General features: G+C 47.4%; 1 protein-coding gene across 1 annotated transcript in view; it reads left to right on the forward strand.

The window, feature by feature from the left end:
• Nucleotides 1-4296: 4296 nt before the first annotated feature.
• The window catches only part of LOC121570578 (mitogen-activated protein kinase kinase kinase 21-like), an 86017-nt gene continuing 68607 nt past the window's right edge, over nucleotides 4297-21706 (forward strand). Inside the window, exons 1-3 of the mRNA XM_041882080.2 lie at nucleotides 4297-4427; nucleotides 20793-20941; nucleotides 21137-21312. Coding sequence (XP_041738014.2) covers nucleotides 4297-4427; nucleotides 20793-20941; nucleotides 21137-21312 — 456 coding nt within the window. The remainder of the gene's footprint in view (nucleotides 4428-20792; nucleotides 20942-21136; nucleotides 21313-21706) is intronic.

Here is a 21706-nt window from a genome sequence, read left to right on the forward strand (position 1 = left end):
TTCGCTAGCGCAAGATTCGGGACCGACCCAAGTTAATAGTTGATACAATGTTTCAAGTTCGTTGCAGACAGGCCATGTGTAGCCAATATTTATTTTTATCAGGATATTTTCTACCTGCAGGCTGCAATGTTTTTATTTGTTGGCTCTATGTAGGCTACTTTTACATAGTTTGCAATGGCAATAGAAGTTACTTTTTAGGTTTGTATCATTTTCATTTAGATTTGGATAGAATTTTGATTAACCACATGACAATGATTTTGAGATATGAAGACGTTATTATAAATTAAATGAAACTGTTTCACGAAAATGTGCATATGAAAGCCATAACTGGCATGCATATCGGTACAAATTGTAAGATAAATTGGCATTCCACATGAGAAAGGTTGCCTACTCCTCATGTAGCCTATTACCGGCAACTTCAGGAGAGTAATGGCAGAATCTGCGAAAGCCAGCAGGAGCAGGAGGAGAATAGTTGGGTCAGGTTAAGTTTTTTTCTTCTGGTTATAAATGTCTCTGGTACCCTCTTGAGGCACCAAACTGTAAGCTTAAAGCATCAGACAAGCTCAATTCATATAGTTGATTTTATTCAAACAAAAAATGTTGAGCAATCGATTGGTCGAAAGAACAGACAACTTTCGGTTGACAGAGATCATTTTTTGGGTCGGGGACAGCCCTACCACAAACACAGATCCTCTTCAGGGCATGTGAAAACCAGGCAGGACCCTAGAGAAGGATCTGTGTATGCAGGGGGGACCCTCGAGAGGATGTGAAATAAGGTCTACATTTGCTCAGCTGGGTTCCCTAACCCCCACCACCCTGAAATGTTGGCTCAAATAAAGCCCCTGATTTACTAAACACTCAACTTCAAACCATGTCATCAGTCTAGACTATGTGCTCCTAAATTTCCCAAAGCATCTTATATTAGGTAAATATGGCCCATGTGGAAATCAAACCCATAATCCCGGTGTTGCAAGAACCAACCGACTGAGCCACCTGAACAAATCCTGAAGATTCTAGAACTGACACATGCTACAGTTAACTTTTAGGCCTGATTTCCAGTAGGTGAGAAGATTTCCAGACTCAAATTTTGATGGGGCTTTGTTTACCTTTTGATACTTCCTCTGAGTCGTCCCTCTGAATAATGCATGAGAAGGTTTCAGAGTTGATGTGGCTACGTACTTCAAAGTGAGACCTCTGTGTTGTGTGAAACATGCTTTTGGCACACTGTCTGTTCTCTGGTGTGTCTCATCAGGCTATGCTTTCACCGAAGGTGAACCTTGTTCGGTAATTCATTTGGCTGCATTTAATTTTTCACCATGGAATCATATACATGTCTACACAATGACTGTCAGATGTGGGTGTAGGCTAACCAAACAAACCCAACCTCCTTTTATTGAACAATGCAATTCCATTATAACAGAATTAAATTTTGACTCCGTTTTTTTCACTTGATAATGTATGCCAAACAAAAACCATTCATTTCGAAGTTTAACAAACCATACAACTTTATGTACAAGGACTACTTTGAACAATTTACACAGAACATTTCTTAAAAAAACACGTTTACTGGAAGAACTGTGCAGGTGCAATGTTTGGTAACAGAATAATGGTAAAATCTCCCTCTGTTTTTTATGCGACCACTCATTCCAAAAACGGTTAAATATTAAGATTCAAAGATGTCTGCAGAAAGAATGGGGTGTCAGCTATGACATGACACCTTGAGTTAGAAATTATGTTTTTTGGTTATTGAACTACGGTAGGTGAAGTGGATTTACATCCGGTAACGGAATTACGGTAACTGCACTGCTAACACAAGGTAGTGTGTTTATCTTTCCACATTATTGTGTCAAACAACAATTGTAGCTTGCTGACTTTAATTGGAAAATATAACATGTTTGTTTAGGGGGCGCACTGAATTCACCCACCGACCCCCACCGGGAACTATACACTTTCTCTTGTTTCATAGTCTTAAACCAGTTACTCAGGACACCAGCCACAAATAAGGCAGCCTAAAGGGCAATTCATCTGTGGGATATCATTGTGAAGGTGTCTCTTGAGCATGCATTGTGAGAGGAGGGCAAATGCAGTGCACAAACTTCCACAACCCAACAACCTTTATACCTTCAGAAATGATCAACCCACAATTGACTTAGTGTAGTACTACACACACTGATTTGATCAATGATTATCTTAAGGGAATATCAAAAAGTCAGTGAAATTGTGTGTTTGTGTTCCCTAATCTTTTAATACCTCTCGGTCAAAGGAGGAATGCCGCTAATGAGGGTAACAGAAGTGTGCACAATGGAGTGGTCAAGCACTAGTTGCTAGGTGACAGCAGCCACAAGAAAGCCCAGACTCCCGGGTCTGAAAGGCTTATTTTCATTATATTTAATCTCCACAACAGCTGCAACTCTTTTATTTTATTTGTGTATTATTTTTTTATTTTTTTACAAGAGGTTACTCCTTCCTGCTGCTTGGGGCTGTAGGGTAGAGGGGTACTGTAGGTGGAAGCAATATTCATTGGCAGACAGTGCACAGCACATTGAAACGTGGCCTCTTGCCAGCCCTCCTAACACTTTCATTTTGTCGTTTCGGGCACAGAGATGTGAAGGTTAAAGAATTTCAAGATTCTCGCTCCAGAATGCATGCACTTGAAATGAAACCGGGGAACAATAGTGTCCTGTTGGAAGTCAGTGTTATCCCATGTATCCAAGTCATGGTTATTGTTGTGTCTGGCTCTCAGGTTTATAAAATGGGTACTGTAAATATATAGGCCCTTTCAGAGGAGGGCTTAAGTAAGCTGAGCATGACTAAAGATTGCAAGGCAACTTTTTTTTTGTCCCTTCCCTGAAATTAACTTTAATTAATGTGTAGTTAGCCTACCGCAGGCTTTTTCTGAAAGGACATCTGGAAAAGCTTTGAATATTTTTATTATTATGGCCACTTAGGAACCGATTATTGTCAGGCACCTTGAATAGCCCAACAGCTGGTGAAAACCTGACTGACTCAACCCAGTATTCTGTCTACAAATTAGGCATTATTATCACCTTGAGCTGGTACTTTTAAGGCTAACTTTTTGTATATAGTGTGGTAGAAACACACAAGACTAAGCAATGGGAAATGGAGACAACAAGAGATGAAACTGCTGTATTTTCTAGGCTCTCATTAAGCCAGTTGTCACGAATACAGCCGAGGCTGCCCCTCCTCCTTGCTCGGGCAGGCTTCGGCGTTCGTCGTCACCGGAGTACTAGCTGCCACCGATCGATGTTTCTGTGTTACACTAGTCTTGTCTTTATTAATCACACCTGTTACCCATTATGCTTATTTGTGTCCCTATAATTACCTCTGTTTTCCCTCCTGAGTTTGTGCGTGATTGTCCGTTGTCTTACGTCGTTTGGTGAGCTGTTGTTCTGCTCTTCCCTGCGTGGAGGGTTTGTTATGGTTTACTTTTGTTTAGTAAATCCATTCATTTTCTCAGTTCTGTGTCCTGCGACTGATTCCGTTTCACCCAGACGCTGACAGAATCACGCACCACCTATGGAGTCAGCAGGCACGTCCGATCCCAGCGCCTCGGTGGAGGAACGCATCCAGCTGAAGGCTTTAGGGTCGGCTATGGATCGAGTGGTGAACACCATGGATCGATGGGAGAGAAGTGGGTTTCCTACACTTCCTCCTCCTCTGATTTCTCCCCCATCAAGACCATCAAACCCTGGATCCAGTGGGTTCGGCTCTCGCTCCCGAGGGAATATGATGGGACAGCTGCTGGGTGTAAGGGTTTCCTGCTCCAGGTGGAGCTCTGCCTGGCAACCATCCACCCGGCTCCCTCGGGATACGAGAGCGTGTCCGCCCTCATCTCCTGTCTGTCGGGCAGAGCGCTGGAATGGGCCAACGCGGAGTGGGGTGGATTAGACGCTGAGTCCGTACGTTACGAGGACTTCACCCGCCGTTTCCGGGCAGTATTCAATCATCCGCCGGAGGGGAGAGCGGCGGGGGAGCGTCTGTTTCACCTCAGACAGGGGAGGAGGTGTGCACAGGACTTCGCCCTGGATTACAGGACACTGGCAGCCAGCGCGGGATGGAATGAGAGGGCCCTGATTGACCACTACCGATGCAGTCTACGGGAGGACGTTCGTAGGGAGCTGGCCTACAGGGACACGAATCTAAACCTGGACCAGCTAGTAGATTTATCAATCCGGCTGGATAACCTGTTGGCCACCCGCGGACGTCCGGATCAGGGTCCGTCCAGTCCATCTCCCAGTACTTCCGACTCCACTCCTATGGAGGTTGTAGGTGCTAATGTGGAGAGACCCGGCAAGGGGGTGGTCTCCTGCACCAACTGTGGCCGCAGAGGACACACGGCGGGCCGGTGCAGGAGAGGACCCTAATGTAATCGAGGCAGCATGCAGGGCCCTGGTGGACCATCCCAGGTGAGTAGGCACCCACCTCACCCAGAGCTCCCTGTTGCTCACATGACGGTCAATGTACATTTCCCTGGGTTTTCCCCACATTCCCAGCATAAGGCGCTCGTAGATTCCGGCGCAGCTGGGAATTTTATGGATAGGCTGGTTGCGCATAAATTAGGGATTCCTATATTGCCTGTAGATGTGCCCTTCCCCATACGTGCCCTAGATTGTCGCCCTTTAGGGTCGGGTATGGTTAAGGAGGTCACAGTTCCACTCCGGATGGAGACGCAGGGGGGTCATGAGGAGAGAATTAGTCTCTTCCTTATCGATTCTCCTGCGTTTCCCGTGGAGCTGGGGCTTCCCTGGCTAGCCAACCATGACCCCAGGATTTCGTGGCAACAGAGGGCTCTTAAGGGATGGTCAACTCAGTGCTCGGGAAGGTGTGTAGGTGTTTCCGTAGGGGCAACTACGGTGGAGAGTCCAAACCATGTCTCCACAATGCACATTCCCTCAGAATATGCCGATTTGGCTCTCGCCTTCAGTAAAAAGAAGGTGACTCAATTACCACCCCATCGACGAGGGGATTGTGCAATAGATCTCCGGGAGGGTGCTGCACTTCCCAGAAGTCACGTGTATCCTCTGTCATAGGAGGAGACGGTGGTTATGGAGACATATGTCACTGAATCTCTGGGACAGGGATACATTCGGCCCTCCACTTCCCCTGCCTCCTCAAGTTTCTTTTTTGTGAAGAAGAAGGATGGATGTTTACGCCCATGCATTGACTATCAAGGTCTAAATCAGATAACCATAAAATACAGCTATCCTCTACCTCTCATAGCTAGTATGACGGAGTCATTGCACGGGGCGCGCTTCTTCACAAAATTGGACCTCAGGAGCGCGTACAATCTGGTTCGTATCCGGGAAGGGGACGAGTGGAAGACCACGCATTTAGTACCACCTCTGGTCGCTATGAGTACCTCGTCATGCCGTACGGGTTGATGAATGCTCCCTCAGTCTTTCAATCCTTTGTCGATGAGATTTTCAGGGATCTGCATGGACAGGGTGTAGTGGTGTATATAGATGATATTTTCATCTACTCCGCTACACGCATCGAGCATGTGTCCCTGGTGCGCAAGGTGCTTGGTAGACTGTTGGAGCATGACCTGTACATTAAGGCTGAGAAATGTATGTTCTTCAAACAGTCCGTCTCTTTCTTAGGATACTGCCTGTCAGAGTCAGGGGTCGAGATGGAGTGTGACCGCATTTCATCCGTGCGTAATTGGCTGACTCCTACCACGGTAAAGGAGGTTCAGCGATTTTTGGGGTTTGCCAACTACTACCAGAGATTTATCCGGGGCTTTGGTCAGGTAGCAGCTCCCATAACCTCTTTGCTGAAGGGCGGACCGGTGCACCTGATGTCGTCAGCTGAGGCGGACAGGGCTTTTGGTCAGCTGAAGGCGCTGTTCACCTCAGCTCCCATGCTGGCTCATTCGGATACTTCCTTGTAATTCACAGTCGAGGTGGATGCGTCCGAGGCTGGGATAGGAGCTGTACTGTCTCAGCGCTCGGGTACGCCTCCCAAACTCCACCCCTGTGCTTTCTTTTCGAAGAAGCTCAGCCCGGCGGAGCAAAACTATGATGTGGGGGACCGTGAGCTGTTAGCTGTTGTGAAAGCTCTTAAGGTGTGGAGACATTGGCTTGAGGGGGCAAAACACCCTTTTCTCATTTTGACTGACCACCACAATCTGGAGTACATACGGGCAGCGAGGAGACTGAACCCTCGTCAGTCAAGGTGGGCCATGTTTTTCACGCGTTTTGTGTTCACCCTATCATACAGACCAGGTTCCCAGAATGCTAAGGCAGACGCTCTTTCCCGGCTGTATGACTCAGAGGAGCGGACCAGGGAGCCCATTCCCATACTTCCGGCTTCTTGTCTGGTGGCACCGGTAGGAAGGGAGGTTGACGCGGACATCGAGCGGGCGTTACGCACGGAGCCCACTCCCCCCCAGTGTCCAGTGGGTCGTGTGTACGTTCTGTTTGAGGTTTGCGATCGTTTGATCTATTGGGCTCACACGTCACCCTCTTCTGGCCATCCTGGCATCGGTCGGACAGTGAGCTGTCTTAGTGGGAAGTACTGGTGGCCTACCTTAGCTCAGGACGTGAGGGTTTATGTTTCTTCCTGTTCGGTGTGCGCCCAGTGCAAGGCACCTAGACACCTGCCCAGAGGGAAATTACAACCTCTCCCTGTTCCGCAACGGCCGTGGTCACACCTATCGGTGGACTTTGTTACGGATCTCCCTCCGTCACAAGGTAACACCACGATCCTGGTCATTGTGGATCGGTTTTCTAAGTCATGTCGTCTCATTCCTTTGTCCGGCCTCCCTACTGCCCTACAGACTGCGGAGGCCCTGTTTACACACGTCTTCCAGCACTACGGGGTACCTGAGGATATAGTGTCTGATCGGGGTCCCCAGTTTACATCTAGGGTCTGGAAGGCGTTCATGGACCATCTGGGGTTCTCGGTCAGCCTGACCTCAGGGTTTCACCCCGAGAGTAATGGGCAGGTGGAGAGAGTAAACCAGGATGTGGGTAGGTTTCTGAGGTCATATTGCCAGGACCGGCAGGAGGATTGGTCCGTTTACATTCCCTGGGCAGAGATGGCACAAAATTCCCTCCGCCACTCCTCCACTGACCTGTCTCCCTTTCAGTGTGTACTAGGTTACCAGCCGGTCCTGGCACCATGGCATCAGAGCCAGATCGAGGCACCTGCGGTGGATGAATGGTTTCGGCGCTCGGAGGAGACATGGAATGCTGCCCATGTACGCCTGCAAAGGGCTATTAGGAGACAGAAGGCGAGTGCCGATTGCCACCGCAGTGAGGCTCTGGTGTATGCACCGGGGGACCAGGTCTGGCTCCCGACCTAAAACCTGCCCCTTCGCCTGCCCTGCCGGAAGCTGGGTCAGCAGTTTGTGGGGCCCTTTAAAGTCCTGAGGAGGTTGAACGAGGTTTGTTATAGGTTACAACTCCCCCCCTGATTACCGTATCAACCCCTCGTTCCATGTGTCTCTCCTCAGGCCGGTGGTAGCTGGTCCGCTCCAGGAGTCTGAGGTGCGGGAGGTTCCTCCGCCCCCATTGGACATTGAGGGGGCACCGGTGTACTCGGTCCATTCCATTCTGGATTCGAGGAGTCGGGTAGGAGGCCTGCAGTATCTCGTGGAGTGGGAGGGTTACGGTCTGGAGGAACGGAGCTGGGTTCCCAGGAGAGACATCCTCGACCCCTCCTTGTTAAGGGATTTCCATTGTTGTCATCCGACTCGCCCTGCTCCGCGTTCTCCTGGCCGTCCCCGAGGCCGGTGTGGACGCACGGCTGGAGCCGCGCATCGGGGGGGTGGGGGGGGGGGGTACTGTCACAAATACACCCTCCTCCTTGCTCGGGCAGGCTTCGGCATTCGTCGTCACCGGAGTACTAGCTGCCACCGATCGATGTTTCTGTGTTACACTAGTCTTGTCTTTATTAATCACACCTGTTACCCATTATGCTTATTTGTGTCCCTATAATTACCTCTGTTTTCCCTCCTGAGTTTGTGCGTGATTGTCTTACGTCTTACGTCGTTTGGTGAGCTGTTGTTCTGCTCTTCCCTGCATGGAGGGTTTGTTATGGTTTACTTTTGTTTAGTAAATCCATTACTTTTCTCAGTTCTGTGTCCTGCGACTGATTCCGTTTCACCACTTCATCCCGACGCTGACACCAGTGAAACATGTTTGAAATGGAATAGGCCTAGTTTCTTTCTAGAAGCCTGTTTTGAATATTGTGCCACTGGGGCGTATTTGTTTAAATCTAGGTGAAGGTAGACACTATGTCAGTTACAATATAATGTTTATCTACTACAAATAACAGAACAGAAGACACAAATAGTCCTCCTACACTGACATAGCTCTCCACCATATTGTTGCTGTTCTGCTCCAGTGATTCTGTTACATTACCCTCCACCAGATGTAGACTATTTGTTACATTACCCTCCCCCAGATGTAGACTATTTGTTACATTACCCTCCACCAGATGTAGATGTAGACCCTCCTCCAGATGTAGACTATTTGTTACATTACCCTCCCCAGGTGTAGACTATTTGTTACATTACCCTCCTCCAGATGTAGCCTATTTGTTACATTACCCTCCACCAGATGTAGACTATTTGTTACTTTACCCTCCCCCAGATGTAGCCTATGTTGTGCTTTGTTGTCACCCTCCCATTTGGCAAGTCAGTGACTGTGAGCTGGCAGTAGAGTCAAGGTCTTGTGGGTGGGCTTGTCTACTGTAGGCTCTATTCTGGAGTAGATTATTATTAAATATCAACACTAAGGACATGGAAAGTTAAGGGCTCCCCTGTAAAAATGAAATATGTGTTTAGTCTTTGGACAATGGCTTTTTGTTAGCTTGGCCAAGTTGGCTGTGGAGTTGATATGGAGGAGTCAAGGACAGAATGAGCTGATATCTGACTTTCAGACAACCACCCCCAGTCTTGGAGTCTGTGAAACATTGTCTTTAATCGACAGGTGTCCAAACCTGGCCTGAATGCCAATGTTAATAAGTAGAGGGTGGCACACCTGTCGAACTAAATAATGGCCTGCCTTCTTTAGCTAGGCCTATAGTTTGGGTACAGTAGGTAATATCCATGTTGTGTATATGTCCATGAGGAAGAGTGTCTTCTAAATTAAAGGAGGAGTAATCAGGTTTCACTGCATATTTTATATTGTTATTCTTTGAAGGAATCGCACAACGTAAGTGGTTCAAATGTAGATACATTTTAAATAAGGCAAAAGCTACAATGCTCGGAGAACACTTTATACTGTTTTGTGCCTTTGTAATGCAATTAAAAGGTGGTATGTTTGGTGTTGCCTTACAGACAGGTTCTGTAAGTACCTCTTGACTTACAGTGCCTTCAGAAAGTATTCATATCACTTGACGTCTTCCACATTTTGTTTTGTTACATCCTGAATTCAAAATGGATTACATTTTTTAAAGAATCACCCAGAGAACGTTATTGAGTGTAAAGGTGCTGACTAACGGTGAATAAACTGTAAGCTATAAAAAACAAAGAGAGTCGCACACTCCATATGTATAAACTCCCAGTAATTTATTGAGTAAGAAACCACCAACGTTTCGGCATCACTGTGCCTTCTTCAGGGTAATGTCATGAATGCTTGAACCAGGTTATGTAGACAAACAGTACAATTAGTGCAACCAATGACAATAGTGAGGGGTGTGTCATAATTATTAGGTTGACTAGAATGAATTGAGTGAAACTGTTAAGACTATAGTTTACAGCATATTGAATATATTTTTTTGTTACGTGTAATCTTTTGGTTCAACCATAATACATAATAAGCATCATCAACAGGGGGAACATATTGGGTGTACGCTGATAAGCTGTAGAAAGAATATATTCATTTATAAGAGTTGTTCATAGAAAATATAATTGTTCATAAGAAGGGCCTGAGATCAAAGTCAATGTTCAGACCATTAGGGGTCAATATTCAGACCACTAGGGGTCAATATTCAGACCACTAGGGTTAAAAATTCAGACCACTAGGGGTCAATATTCAGACCACTAGGGGTCAATATTCAGACCACTAGGGGTCAGTGTTTTTAGACAGGATATCCAGTAGGCCTCCCTCTGTAGTAGTAGGATCTCCATGTTACTTCCTCTCCTTGGTAGAGCAACATGCTCAATGCCTGTGTACTTGAGGGAGGAGATGGGATGGTTAGCTTCAACAAAGTGGGCTGCTACTGGATAGTCAGTGTTCTTACACCTGATTGAGCTGCGGTGTTCAGATATGCGTTGTTTTGACTGTATTTTCGTTTGTCCTACATAGGCTTTCCCACATGTACAGGTGATGAGATAGATCACTCCCTTTGTCTCACATGAGATGATACCCGTAACAGGGATTTTTTTACCTGTATGTGGGTGCCTGAAGAAAGAGGTTTTCGTAGTGCTATTGCACTGTGCACATGAGCCACATTTGTAGTTCCCATTTGGAATGTGTGTCAAGAGTGTCTGTGTGGGCTCAGGGGGCAGGTCAGATCTCACTAAGCTATCCCCAATATTGTCACCATGCTTATAGACCACCAGTGGGGGTTTCTTGAAGAGGTGTGCAATTTTTTTGCCTGATTGCAGAATATGCCAGTGCTTTTTCAGGATTGCTTTCATTTTCTCCGAACACTTGGTGTACTTAGTGCAAAAGACTGTTGCGTTGTTTTCCTTCTTTGGTTTAGTTTTGAGCGATTCCTCTTTTGGTTTTTGAGATATTTTCATCATTGCAGCATAAAGAGTTTTGTCCTTGTAGCTTCTCATTTTGAAGTTATCTGTCATTTTCTTAGCATTGCTGTCAAAATCTGACTGGTGGCCACATATTGGTTTAACCCTGCATAACTGGCTACATGGTAGACCATTCTTGAGGGGAAGGGGATGCATACTATCCACACCTAGTAGGGTTTTGCGGTCTGTGGGCTTTGTGTATAAGTCTGTATGTAATGCATCATTCTCTTTGATGATCCATTAATCCAGGTAGATAAGTTTTCTCTCATCCAGCTGCATGATGAATTTGAGATATTCAGAGCTCTCGTTTAGCAGAGTTTGGAATTAATTTAGTTCCTGCTGACTTCCTTCCCAGAGCACAAAGACCTCATCTATGTATCTCTTCCATAGGAGGATTTTATAAAGTAGGGGGTGTGTCTCTGTTTTGTAAATGAGTGTTTCCTCAAATTGTCCCACATACAGGTTTGCATAGTTGAGGGAAAGGGGGAGCCCATGGCTACACCACGAATTTAGATTTTTTCAAAATGAAATACAGAAATATCTCATTTACATAAGTATTCACACCCCTGAGTCAATACATGTTAGAATCACCTTTGGCAGTGACTACAACTGTGAGTCTTTCTGGGTACGTCTCTAAGAGCTTTGCACACCTGGATTGTACAATATTTGCACATTATTCTTTAAATAATTATTCAAGCTCTGTCAAAATGGTTGTTGATCATTGCTAAACAGCCATTTTCAAGTCTAGCCATTTAAGTCAAAACTGTAACTAGGCCACTCAAGAACATTCAATGTCGTCATGGTAAGCAACTCTAGTGTATATATATTTGGCCTTGTGTTTTAGGTTATTGTCCTGCTGAAAGGTGACATTTCTCCCAGTGTCTGTTGGAAAGCAGTCTGAACCAGATTTTCCTGTAGGATTTTGCCTGTGCTTAGCTCTATTCCGTTTATTTTTATCCAAAAAATCTCCCTAGTCCTTGCCGATGACAAGCATACCCATAACAGGCTTGAAAACATACTTGAAAATATGAAGAGTGGTACTCAGTGATGTGTTGTATTTGCCCCAAACATAACACTTTGTATTCATGACATAAAGTTCATTTCTTTGCCACATTTTTTGCAGTTTTACTTTAGTGACTTTTTGCAAGCAGGATGGATGTTTTGGAATATTTTTATTCTGTTCAGGCCTCCTCCTTTTCACTCTGTCATTTAGGTTAGTTGTGGATTAACTACAATGTTGTTCATCTAGTGCTGTCCCCGACACCAAAAATCTTGAACTACCTAAAGTCGTCTGTTCTTTAATTTTAAAAGCCTATGTGTTTTAATAAAATCAACTATATGCATTGAGCTTGTCTGATGTTTTAAGCTCACTGTTAGATGAAATAAGACACAAATGACTCAAGGGAGCCAGAGCTCTAGATAACCAGAAGAAAAAAAACTTAACTGGACCCGACCATCCTCCTCCCGCTCCTACTGGCTTCTGCAGATTCTGCCATTACTCTCCTGAAGTTGCCAGGAAGATGCTACATGAGGAGTCTGCTATGAAACCTTTATCATGTGGAAGGCCAATTTATCTTACCATTTCTACTGATATGCGTGCCAGTTATGGTTTTCGTATGCACATTTTCCTGGAACAGTGTCAGAGCGTCAGTGAATGCGGTAGGCGAAGTCAAACGCAGGACACAGAGCTTACTGGAAACGTACTTTACTCGGAAGTAACCAGAGTATAAACAACCTCCACACAGGGAGGAAAATAACCTGCACACTAACTACTGCAGATGACGAATACAATCACACACAACACACAATGAAAGAGAGAGGGTTATATAGGGAAGACAATACAACATAAAGGGAAACAGGTGTACACAATAAAGACCAAACAAGTCAAACACAGAAACATAGATCGGTAGCAGCTAGTACTCCGGGGACGACGAACACCGAAGCCTGCCCGAGCAAGGAGGAGGGGCAGCCTCGGCTGAATCCGTGACAGTACCCCCCCTTGACGCGCGGCTCCAGCCGTGCGCCGACCCTGGCCTCGGGGACGGCCAGGAGGACGCGGAGCAGGGCGAGTCGGATGATTCTGATGGAAATCCCTCAACATGGAGGGATCTAGGATGTCCCTCCTAGGGACCCAGCACCGTTCCTCCGGACCGTACCCCTCCCACTCCACGAGATACTGCAGGCCCCCCACCCGACGCCTCGAATCCAAGATGGAACGGACTGAGTACGCCGGAGCCCCCTCGATGTCCAGTGGGGGCGGAGGAACCTCTCGTACCTCAGAGTCCTGGAGTGGACCAGCTACTACCGGCCTGAGGAGAGACACATGGAACGAGGGGTTAATACGGTAATTCATGGGAAGTTGTAACCTATAACAAACCTTGTTCAATCTCCTCAGGACTTTAAATGGCCCCACAAACTGCCGACCCAGCTTCCAGCAGGGCAGGCGAAGGGCCAGGTTTCGGGTCGAGAGCCAGACCCGATCTCCCGGTGCATACACCAGAGCCTCACTGCGGTGGCGATCGGCACTCGCCTTTTGTCGCCTGATAGCCCGCTGCAGGTGGACATGCGCAGCGTTCCAGGTCTCTTCTGAGCGCCGAAACCACTCGTCCACCACAGGAGCTTCGATCTGGCTCTGATGCCAAGGTGCCAGGACCGGCTGATAACCTAACACACACTGAAAAGGCGTAAGGTTAGTTGAGGAGTGGCAAAGTGAGTTTTGGGCTATCTCTGCCCAGGGGATATATCCCGACCACTCCCCCTGCTGGTCCTGGCAATAGGACCTCAGAAACCTACCCACATCCTGGTTCACTCTCTCCACCTGTCCATTACTCTCGGGGTGAAAACCTGAGGTAAGGCTAATCGAGACCCCCAGACGTTCCATAAACGCCCTCCAGACTCTAGAGGTGAACTGGGGAACCCGATCAGACACTATATCCTCAGGTACCCCGTAGTGCCGGAAGACGTGTGTAAACAGGGCGTCAGCAGTTTGTAGGGCTGTAGGGAGACCTGGCATAGGAATGAGACGGCAGGCCTTCGAAAACCGATCCACAACGACCAAGATCGTAGTGTTCCCCTGTGAGGGGGGAAGGTCCGTGACAAAGTCCACCGATAGATGAGACCACGGCCGTTGTGGAACGGGTAGGGGTTGTAATTTCCCTCTGGGCAGGTGTCTAGGCGCCTTACACTGGGCGCACACCGAGCAGGAGGAAACATAAACCCTCACGTCCTTAGCTAAAGTGGGCCACCAGTACTTCCCACTAAGGCAGTGCACTGTCCGACCGATACCAGGATGACCAGAGGAGGGGGACGTGTGAGCCCAATATATCAATCGATCACGAACCTCGAGCGGCACGTACATCCGACCCTCTGGACACTGGGGGGGAGTAGGATCGGTGCGTAATGCCCGCTCAATGTCCGCATCAACCTCCCACACCACCGGTGCCACCAGACAAGACTCCGGAAGTATGGAAGTGGGCTCAATGGACCTCTCCTCGGTGTAATATAGTCGGGACAGGGCGTCTGCCTTAGCGTTCTGGGAACCTGGTCTGTAGGTGAGCGTAAACACAAATCGAGTGAAAAACATAGCCCACCTTGCCTGACGTGGGTTCAACCTCTTCGCCGCCCGGATGTACTCCAGGTTACGATGGTCAGTCAAAATGAGAAAAGGGTGTTTAGCCCCCTCAAGCCAATGCCTCCACACCTTCAGGGCTTGAACCACAGCTAACAGCTCCCTGTCCCCCACATCATAATTGCGCTCCGCCGGACTGAGCTTCTTAGAAAAGAAAGCACAGGGACGGAGTTTTGGTGGCGTACCCGAGCGCTGAGACAGTACAGCACCGATCCCAGCCTCGGACGCGTCCACCTCAACCTGGAATGCCAAAGAGGGATCCGGATGTGCCAGCACCGGAGCCGAGGTAAACAGGTCTTTCAGATGCCTAAAAGCCCTGTCCGCCTCAGCCGACCACTGCAGACGCACCGGCCCTCCCTTTAGCAGGGAGGTAAGGGGAGCTGCTACCTGCCCAAAGCCCCGGATAAATCTCCGGTAGTAATTGGCAAAACCCAAGAACCGCTGCACATCCTTCACCGTGGTGGGAGTCTGCCAATTGCGCATGGCCGAAACGCGGTCAATCTCCATCTCCACACCTGACGCGGACAAACGGTGTCCCAGGAAGGAGATGGACTCTTGGAAGAACAGACATTTCTCCGCCTTCACATACAGGTCATGCTCCAACAGTCTACCAAGCACCTGCCGAACCAGGGACACATGCTCGGCTCGTGTAGCGGAGTATATTAGAATGTCATCGATATATACCACTACACCCTGTCCATGCAAGTCCCGGAAAATCTCATCCACAAACGATTGGAAGACTGAAGGAGCATTCATCAAACCTTATGGCATGACAAGGTACTCATAGTGGCCCGAGGTGGTACTAAATGCTCTCTTCCACTCATCCCCCTCCCTAATACGCACCAGGTTGTACGCGCTCCTGAGATCCAATTTTGTGAAGAAGCGCACCCTGTGTAATGACTCCGTCATACTAGCAATCAGAGGGAGTGGATAGCTGTATTTGATTGTGATCTGATTGAGACCACGGTAGTCAATGCACGGGCGTAAACCACCATCCTTCTTCTTCACAAAAAAAAAACTCGATGACGCAGGGGAAGTGGACGGCCGTATGTATCCCTGTCTCAGAGATTCAGTGACATATGTCTCCATAGCCGCCGTCTCCTCCTGAGATAGAGGATACACATGACTTCGGGGAAGCGCAGCGCCTACTTGGAGGTTTATCGCACAATCCCCCTGTCGATGGGGTGGTAATTGAGTCGCCTTCTTTTTACAGAAGGCGAGAGCCAAATTGGCATATTCAGGCGGAATGTGCATGGAGGGAACTTGGTTCGGACTTTCGACCGTCGTTGCCCCTACGGAAACACCTACACACCTCCCCAAGCACTGATCAGACCATCCCTTGAGAGCTCTCTGTTGCCATGAAATGTTGGGGTCATGAGAAGTTAACCAGGGAAGCCCCAACACCACAGGAAACGCAGGAGAATCAATCAGATACAATCTAATGATCTCCTCATGGCCCTCCTGCGTTTTCATCCTGAGAGGCGCTGTGACCTCCCTAATCAACCCTGACCCCAAGGGGCGGCTATCTAGGGCATGGATAGGGAAAGGCACATCAACTGGAACAATAGGAATCCCTAACTTATAGGTAAACTGATGATCGATAAAATTCCCAGCTGCGCCTGAGTCGACTAGCGCCTTATGCTGGGAATGAGGAGAAACCTCGGGAAACACAACATTAATACACATATGCGCAACAGGGAGCTCTGGGTGAGTTGGGTGCCTACTCACCTGGAATGGCTCATCAGTGCGCTGCCTACGGCCTCGACTCCTCGGAGACCCTCCCCAGCACCGACCAGCAGTGTGTCCTCTGCGGCCACAGTTGGTGCAGGGGACGGCCCCTCTCCTGGTCTCCATCATACCAGCACCTCCGAGCTCCATAGGGGTCGGCTCGGAAGTGCTGGGGGATGGAATGGACGGCCCCGGATCCGGACGTCCGCGGGTAGCCAACAGGGTATCCAGGCGAATCGACACATCCACCAGTTGGTCCAGGCTTTGGTTGGTGTCCCTGCAGGCCAATTCCCGACGCACATCCTCCCTCAAGCTACATCGGTAGTGGTCGATGAGGGCCCTCTCATTCCATCCCGCGTTGGCAGCCAGAGTCCTAAAGTCCAGTGCGAATTCCTGCGCGCTCCTCCTCCCCTGTCTGAGGTGGAATAGACGCTCACCCGCCGCTTTTCCTTCTGGTGGATGATCGAATACCGCCCTAAAGCGGCGGGTGAACTCCGCAGAGTTGACAGTAGCAGCGTCTATTCCCCCCCACTCGGCGTTGGCCCACTCCAGCGCCTTGCCGGACAGACAGGAGATGAGGGCGGACACGCTTTCGTATCCCGAGGGGACCGGGTGGATGGTTGCCAGGTAGAGTTCGACCTGGAGCAGGAAACCCTGACACCCGGCAGCTGTGCCATCATAAGCCCTCGGGAGCGAGAGCCGAATCCATTGGGCATCTTAGCCACATTTCCCTTCTTCTTGGACTGTGCCATTCCCGCGGCCTCTGCAATGGATTAGTCTCAGCCTCCGCAATGAATTAGTTCACTGAGATGGGCGTGAACCAGACAGGAGTCTTGTGTGTCACTACATTAGCAAAAGTATGTTGACATCTCACTACAAAATCATGGGCATTAATATAGAGTTGGTCCCCCCTTTGTTGCTATAACGGCCTCCACTCTTCTCAGAAGGCTTTTCACTAGATGTTGGAACATTGTTGCGGGGACTTGCTTCCATTCAGCCGCAAGAGCATTAGTGAGGTTGGGCACTGATGAAAGGGCGATAAGGCCTGGCTCGCAGTCGGCGTTCCAATTCATCCCAAAGGTGTTCGATGAGGTTGAGGTCAGGGCTCTGTGCATGCCAGTCAAGTTCTTCCACACCGATCTCGACAAACCATTTGTGTATGGACCTCGCTTTGTGCATGCGGGCATTGTCATGCTGAAACAGTAAAGGGCCTTCCCCAAACTGTTGCCATAAAGTTGGAAGCACAGAATCGTCTAGAATGTCATTGTATGCTGTAGCGTTAAGATTTCCCTTCACTGGAACTAAGGGGCCTAGTCCGAACCATGAAAAACAGCCCCAGACCATTATTCCTCCTCCACCAAACTTTACAGTTGGCACTATGCATTGGGGCAGGTAGCGTTCTCCTGGCATCCGCCAAACTCTGATTCCTCCGTCAGACTGCCAGATGGTGAAGCCTGATTCATCACTCCATAAAACTTGTTTCCACTGCTCCAGAGTCCAATGGCGGCGAGCTTTACACCACTCCAGCCAACGCTTGGTATTGTGCATGACGATCTTAGGCTTGTGTGCGGCTGCTCGGCCATAGAAACCCATTTCATGAAGCTCCTGACGAACAGTTATTGTGCTGACATTGCTTCCAGAGGCAGTTTGGAACTCGGTAGTGAGTGTTGCAACCGAGGACAGAAGATTTTTACGCACTACACGCTTCAGCACTTGGCAGTCCCGTTTCTGTGAGCTTGTGTGGCCTACCACTTCGCGGCTGAGCCGTTGATGCTCCTAGACCAGGGGTGTCAAACTCATTTTAGCTCAGGGGCCACATGGAGGAAAATCTATTCCCAAGTGGGCCGGACCGGAAAAATCATGGTATATATAACTTAAAAACAACAACTTCAGATTGTTTTCTTTGTTTTAATACGATCAACATACAACATAAAGCTGGAGCCTGAGGACAGTGTGTCCAAAATAGTACAAGCACAACATCACTATTAATCATAAAACACGTCAAGTTTATTTGAAAATTCTAAAGAAAAAGAACACAAACACACAATGCCTCAGTGATTAACAGAACTGTTTCACAGATCACAGAACTATATCAGGGGGTCATTTCTCAGGCAGAAATGTAGATAAAAAGAATGAAATCCTGTTCCCCAAACAAGTGCAAGAACCACAGAGTCAAGAATAGGTTAAATATACAAATAAAATAAAATCAATTAAAAACAATAGCACATCAACATAAAAACATATAAACATAAAGCTGGAGCCTGAGGACAGTGTGTCCAAAAGCACAACATCACTATTAATCATAAAACACCTCAAGTTATTTGAAAGTTCTGAGGACAAAGAACACACAAACACACAATGCCTCAGTGATTCACAGAAGTATATCACAGATCACAGAACTATATCAGGGTGTCTCATGTAGCACTTTAAGTGGGGTTGCATAGTTTATTTGACTCCTGATACCTGGCATCTTTTAGCTTTCACCAGCGCATCAATATCAGGCGTCACATCCTGAGTGGCAGCCAACTTCAGGATGTGATTCAAGTGCTTGTGCGTGAGCCTTGAGCGCAGCTTTGTTTTATTTATGCTCATTACAGAGAAAACTTGCTCACAAAGATATGTGGTTCCAAACATGCACAACAGTTTTGCAGCGAGGGCTGTCAAGTTGGGGTAACCTGGCAAGAGATTCTGATTAAATGTGTCCAAGCCAGCTGCGGCAAATTTGCCCTTCAAATCCGAGTCACACTGCAAGTCTATTTCAAGTTGGATGCTGACGGGCAGATCAAAGGGATTCACGGTGAATGGCGAGCAAAAAACAATGAAGTCTTTCTCCAGTTCACCAAAAATCTGAAAGCGTTGCTCAAACTCCCGTAACAGTCCCGTTATTTTATCTTTGAACCTCTTCATGTCTGTCACATGTTGGGTCGCGCACACATTTTTCAGACAGGGGAAGTGAGCTGCATCACCACCGGCAAGTTGCGTCTCCCACAATGACAGCTTCAACTTGAAAGAACGTATGCTGTCATAATACTGCGTGACAACTTTGTTGCGCCCTTGCAGCTGTTTGTTCAAGTTATTCAGGTGCTCTGTAACATCCACCATAAATGCAAGGTCCTGCATCCATTCTGCGGAATTGAATTCTAACACTGGTTTGCCCTTTTCTTCCATGAACTGTTCAATTTCTTCTCGTAAATCAAAGAAACGCCTCAGCACCTCGGCTTAACCATCTTACCTCAGTGTGGTATGGCAGGCCATAGATGTGGTCTTTCTCTCTGAGAAGGCTGTCAAACTGACGGTGATTCAGGCTTCTGGATCGGATGAAATTAACAGTTTGGATGACCACCTTCATGACGTTATCCATCTTTAATGACTTGCAACACAAAGCCTCCTGGTGCAAAATACAGTGAAAAGTCAAAAAATCACGTCCTCCATTTGCAGATTGCACTTTCTCTCTGAACTTTGTCACAACGCCTGCTTTTTTCCCGATCATTGAGGGCGCACCATCTGTAGCCAGGCTGACAGCGCGGGACCAGTCCACTCCGACCCTGTCCAGCGCGCCCGACGAGTGCGGTAAAAATATCAGCTGCTGTCGTTGTATCTGTCATCGGCACCAACTCCACGAACTCCTCGGTGACGGTCAATGTGTCATCAACTCCGCGGATGAAAATGGCCAGTTGTGCAACATCTGTAATGTCCGTGCTTTCATCAATTGCAACCGAAAACGCAATAAATGACTTTACTTTTTGCTTCAACTGGCTGTCCAAATCCACTGAAAGATCGGAAATCCTGTCTGCAACTGTGTTTCTTGTCAGGCTGATATTTACAAAAGCCTGATGCTTTTCAGGGCACACAATCTCCGCTGCCTTCATCATGCATGTTTTTACAAATTCACCCTCACTAAATGGTTTTGAAGCCACTGCGATTTCATTAGCAATGAGGTAGCTAGCTTTCACTGCAGCGTCACTGATGTCTCGGCTGTGAGTAAACACAGACTTGACCTACTTGCTCTGCCCCGGTATAAACAGTTTGCTTGCTTAACACAATTGCTATTGCGCCATCCAGTGGACGCAATTGGAACAGCAGTTTATTTTATTGAAAAATTGCAGCGCATTTTTATACTTTACAAAATCATCTTGCGGGCCGGATTAAACCCGTTTGCGGGCCTGATCCGGCCCGCGGGCCGGACGTTTGACACCCCTGGTTTAGGCAATGTTAATTGGAGTGTTTTGATGTGTTATAATATTGAGAATTTCCAGGGACCTCCCCATACTGCACTATCACCATACTTAGGTGCCGATACGATATGTATTGTGATTCTCACAATTCTATATGTATTGAGATTCGATACTGTGATTTTATTGTAATTTGATGTTGCAAACATATTGCTCACTATATGATTGCTGCAGAGAGATGAGAGAGCCATGAGAAAATGAGTTTTGATCATTCATGGAAATAAAAGTGATGAAAACAAATTGGCTCACTGTTTAAAAAGAAGATGGAGAACAAGCTATAAAGGAAAAATACTGGAGTTTTAGTTCAGGTACAGCCAACTAGTACAAAAATAATATTGTGATATTGTCAAAATGATCCAATATTTCGTCATATAATAATAAAATCTCTATGTAACTATAGATTTTCCCCCCATCACAATAATAGTGTTATAATAACACAGTGGTATTAAGACATTGTGCTCACTATATCTGTGTTCTCTTCTAGTTATGGTGTTCTGTTATGGGAGCTGCTGACAGGAGAGGTGCCTTACTGTGGGATTGATGGGCTGGCTGTGGCCTATGGTGTGGCTGTCAACAAGTTAACCCTCCCTGTTCCATCCACCTGCCCAGAACCCTTCGCCAAGCTCATGGAAGGTGCAGTCACCAAGTCAGACCATCCATCTGCTGTTGCCATTCCTCAACCCACTTTCAAGAACAATTCATGTTGCCTGAAGTAGCTACATTCATTGGATGATATATTGTTGTTCCAGAATGTGTGTGTGTGTGTGTGTGTGTGTGTCAATGTCCCACAACTAGCTAATGGTGTTAATTTACTTGTCAAAGTTCCAGAGTGCTGGGAGCAGGACCCCCACATCCGGCCGTCGTTTGCCTCCATCCTAGAGCAGCTGACAGCCATCGAAGAGGCAGTGATGGCCACCATGCCCCAGGACTCCTTCCACTCCATGCAGGAGAACTGGAGGGTGGAGATCCAGGAGATGTTTGACGAGCTCAGGACAAAAGAGAAGGTACAGATTTTAGATCTTAATTTGATCACTATTTTGTTGCTGGAAATGTTCCTGCACCGCAGGAAATGCAGATGAGCTTTGGGATTGACATAAATTCACTGAAAACCCACTTTTCATGTAGCCTACTTTCGTCCAGCTAATAGCCTTACCGCTGATCAAACAACATTATGGACTAAACGTTCAAATCCTGTTGCTGCAAATGTCACCTCTCTCCCTGTATGTCTTTGTTCAGTTGATCAGTGTAGGGGGGATGTATTCCCAAACAGTGCCTCTCACCATTCACATGGCATTTCCAGTACTCAGGACACATTGAGAGAAATTGTGCAATGTATTTAGAATTTTCCCTAAGTATATTTGTCCTGTTCATAACTTAGACTCATCCTTTGTGGTCTCA

Source organism: Coregonus clupeaformis, chromosome 1 (assembly GCF_020615455.1).
Source record: "Coregonus clupeaformis isolate EN_2021a chromosome 1, ASM2061545v1, whole genome shotgun sequence".
NCBI classification, from domain to species: Eukaryota; Metazoa; Chordata; class Actinopteri; order Salmoniformes; family Salmonidae; genus Coregonus; species Coregonus clupeaformis.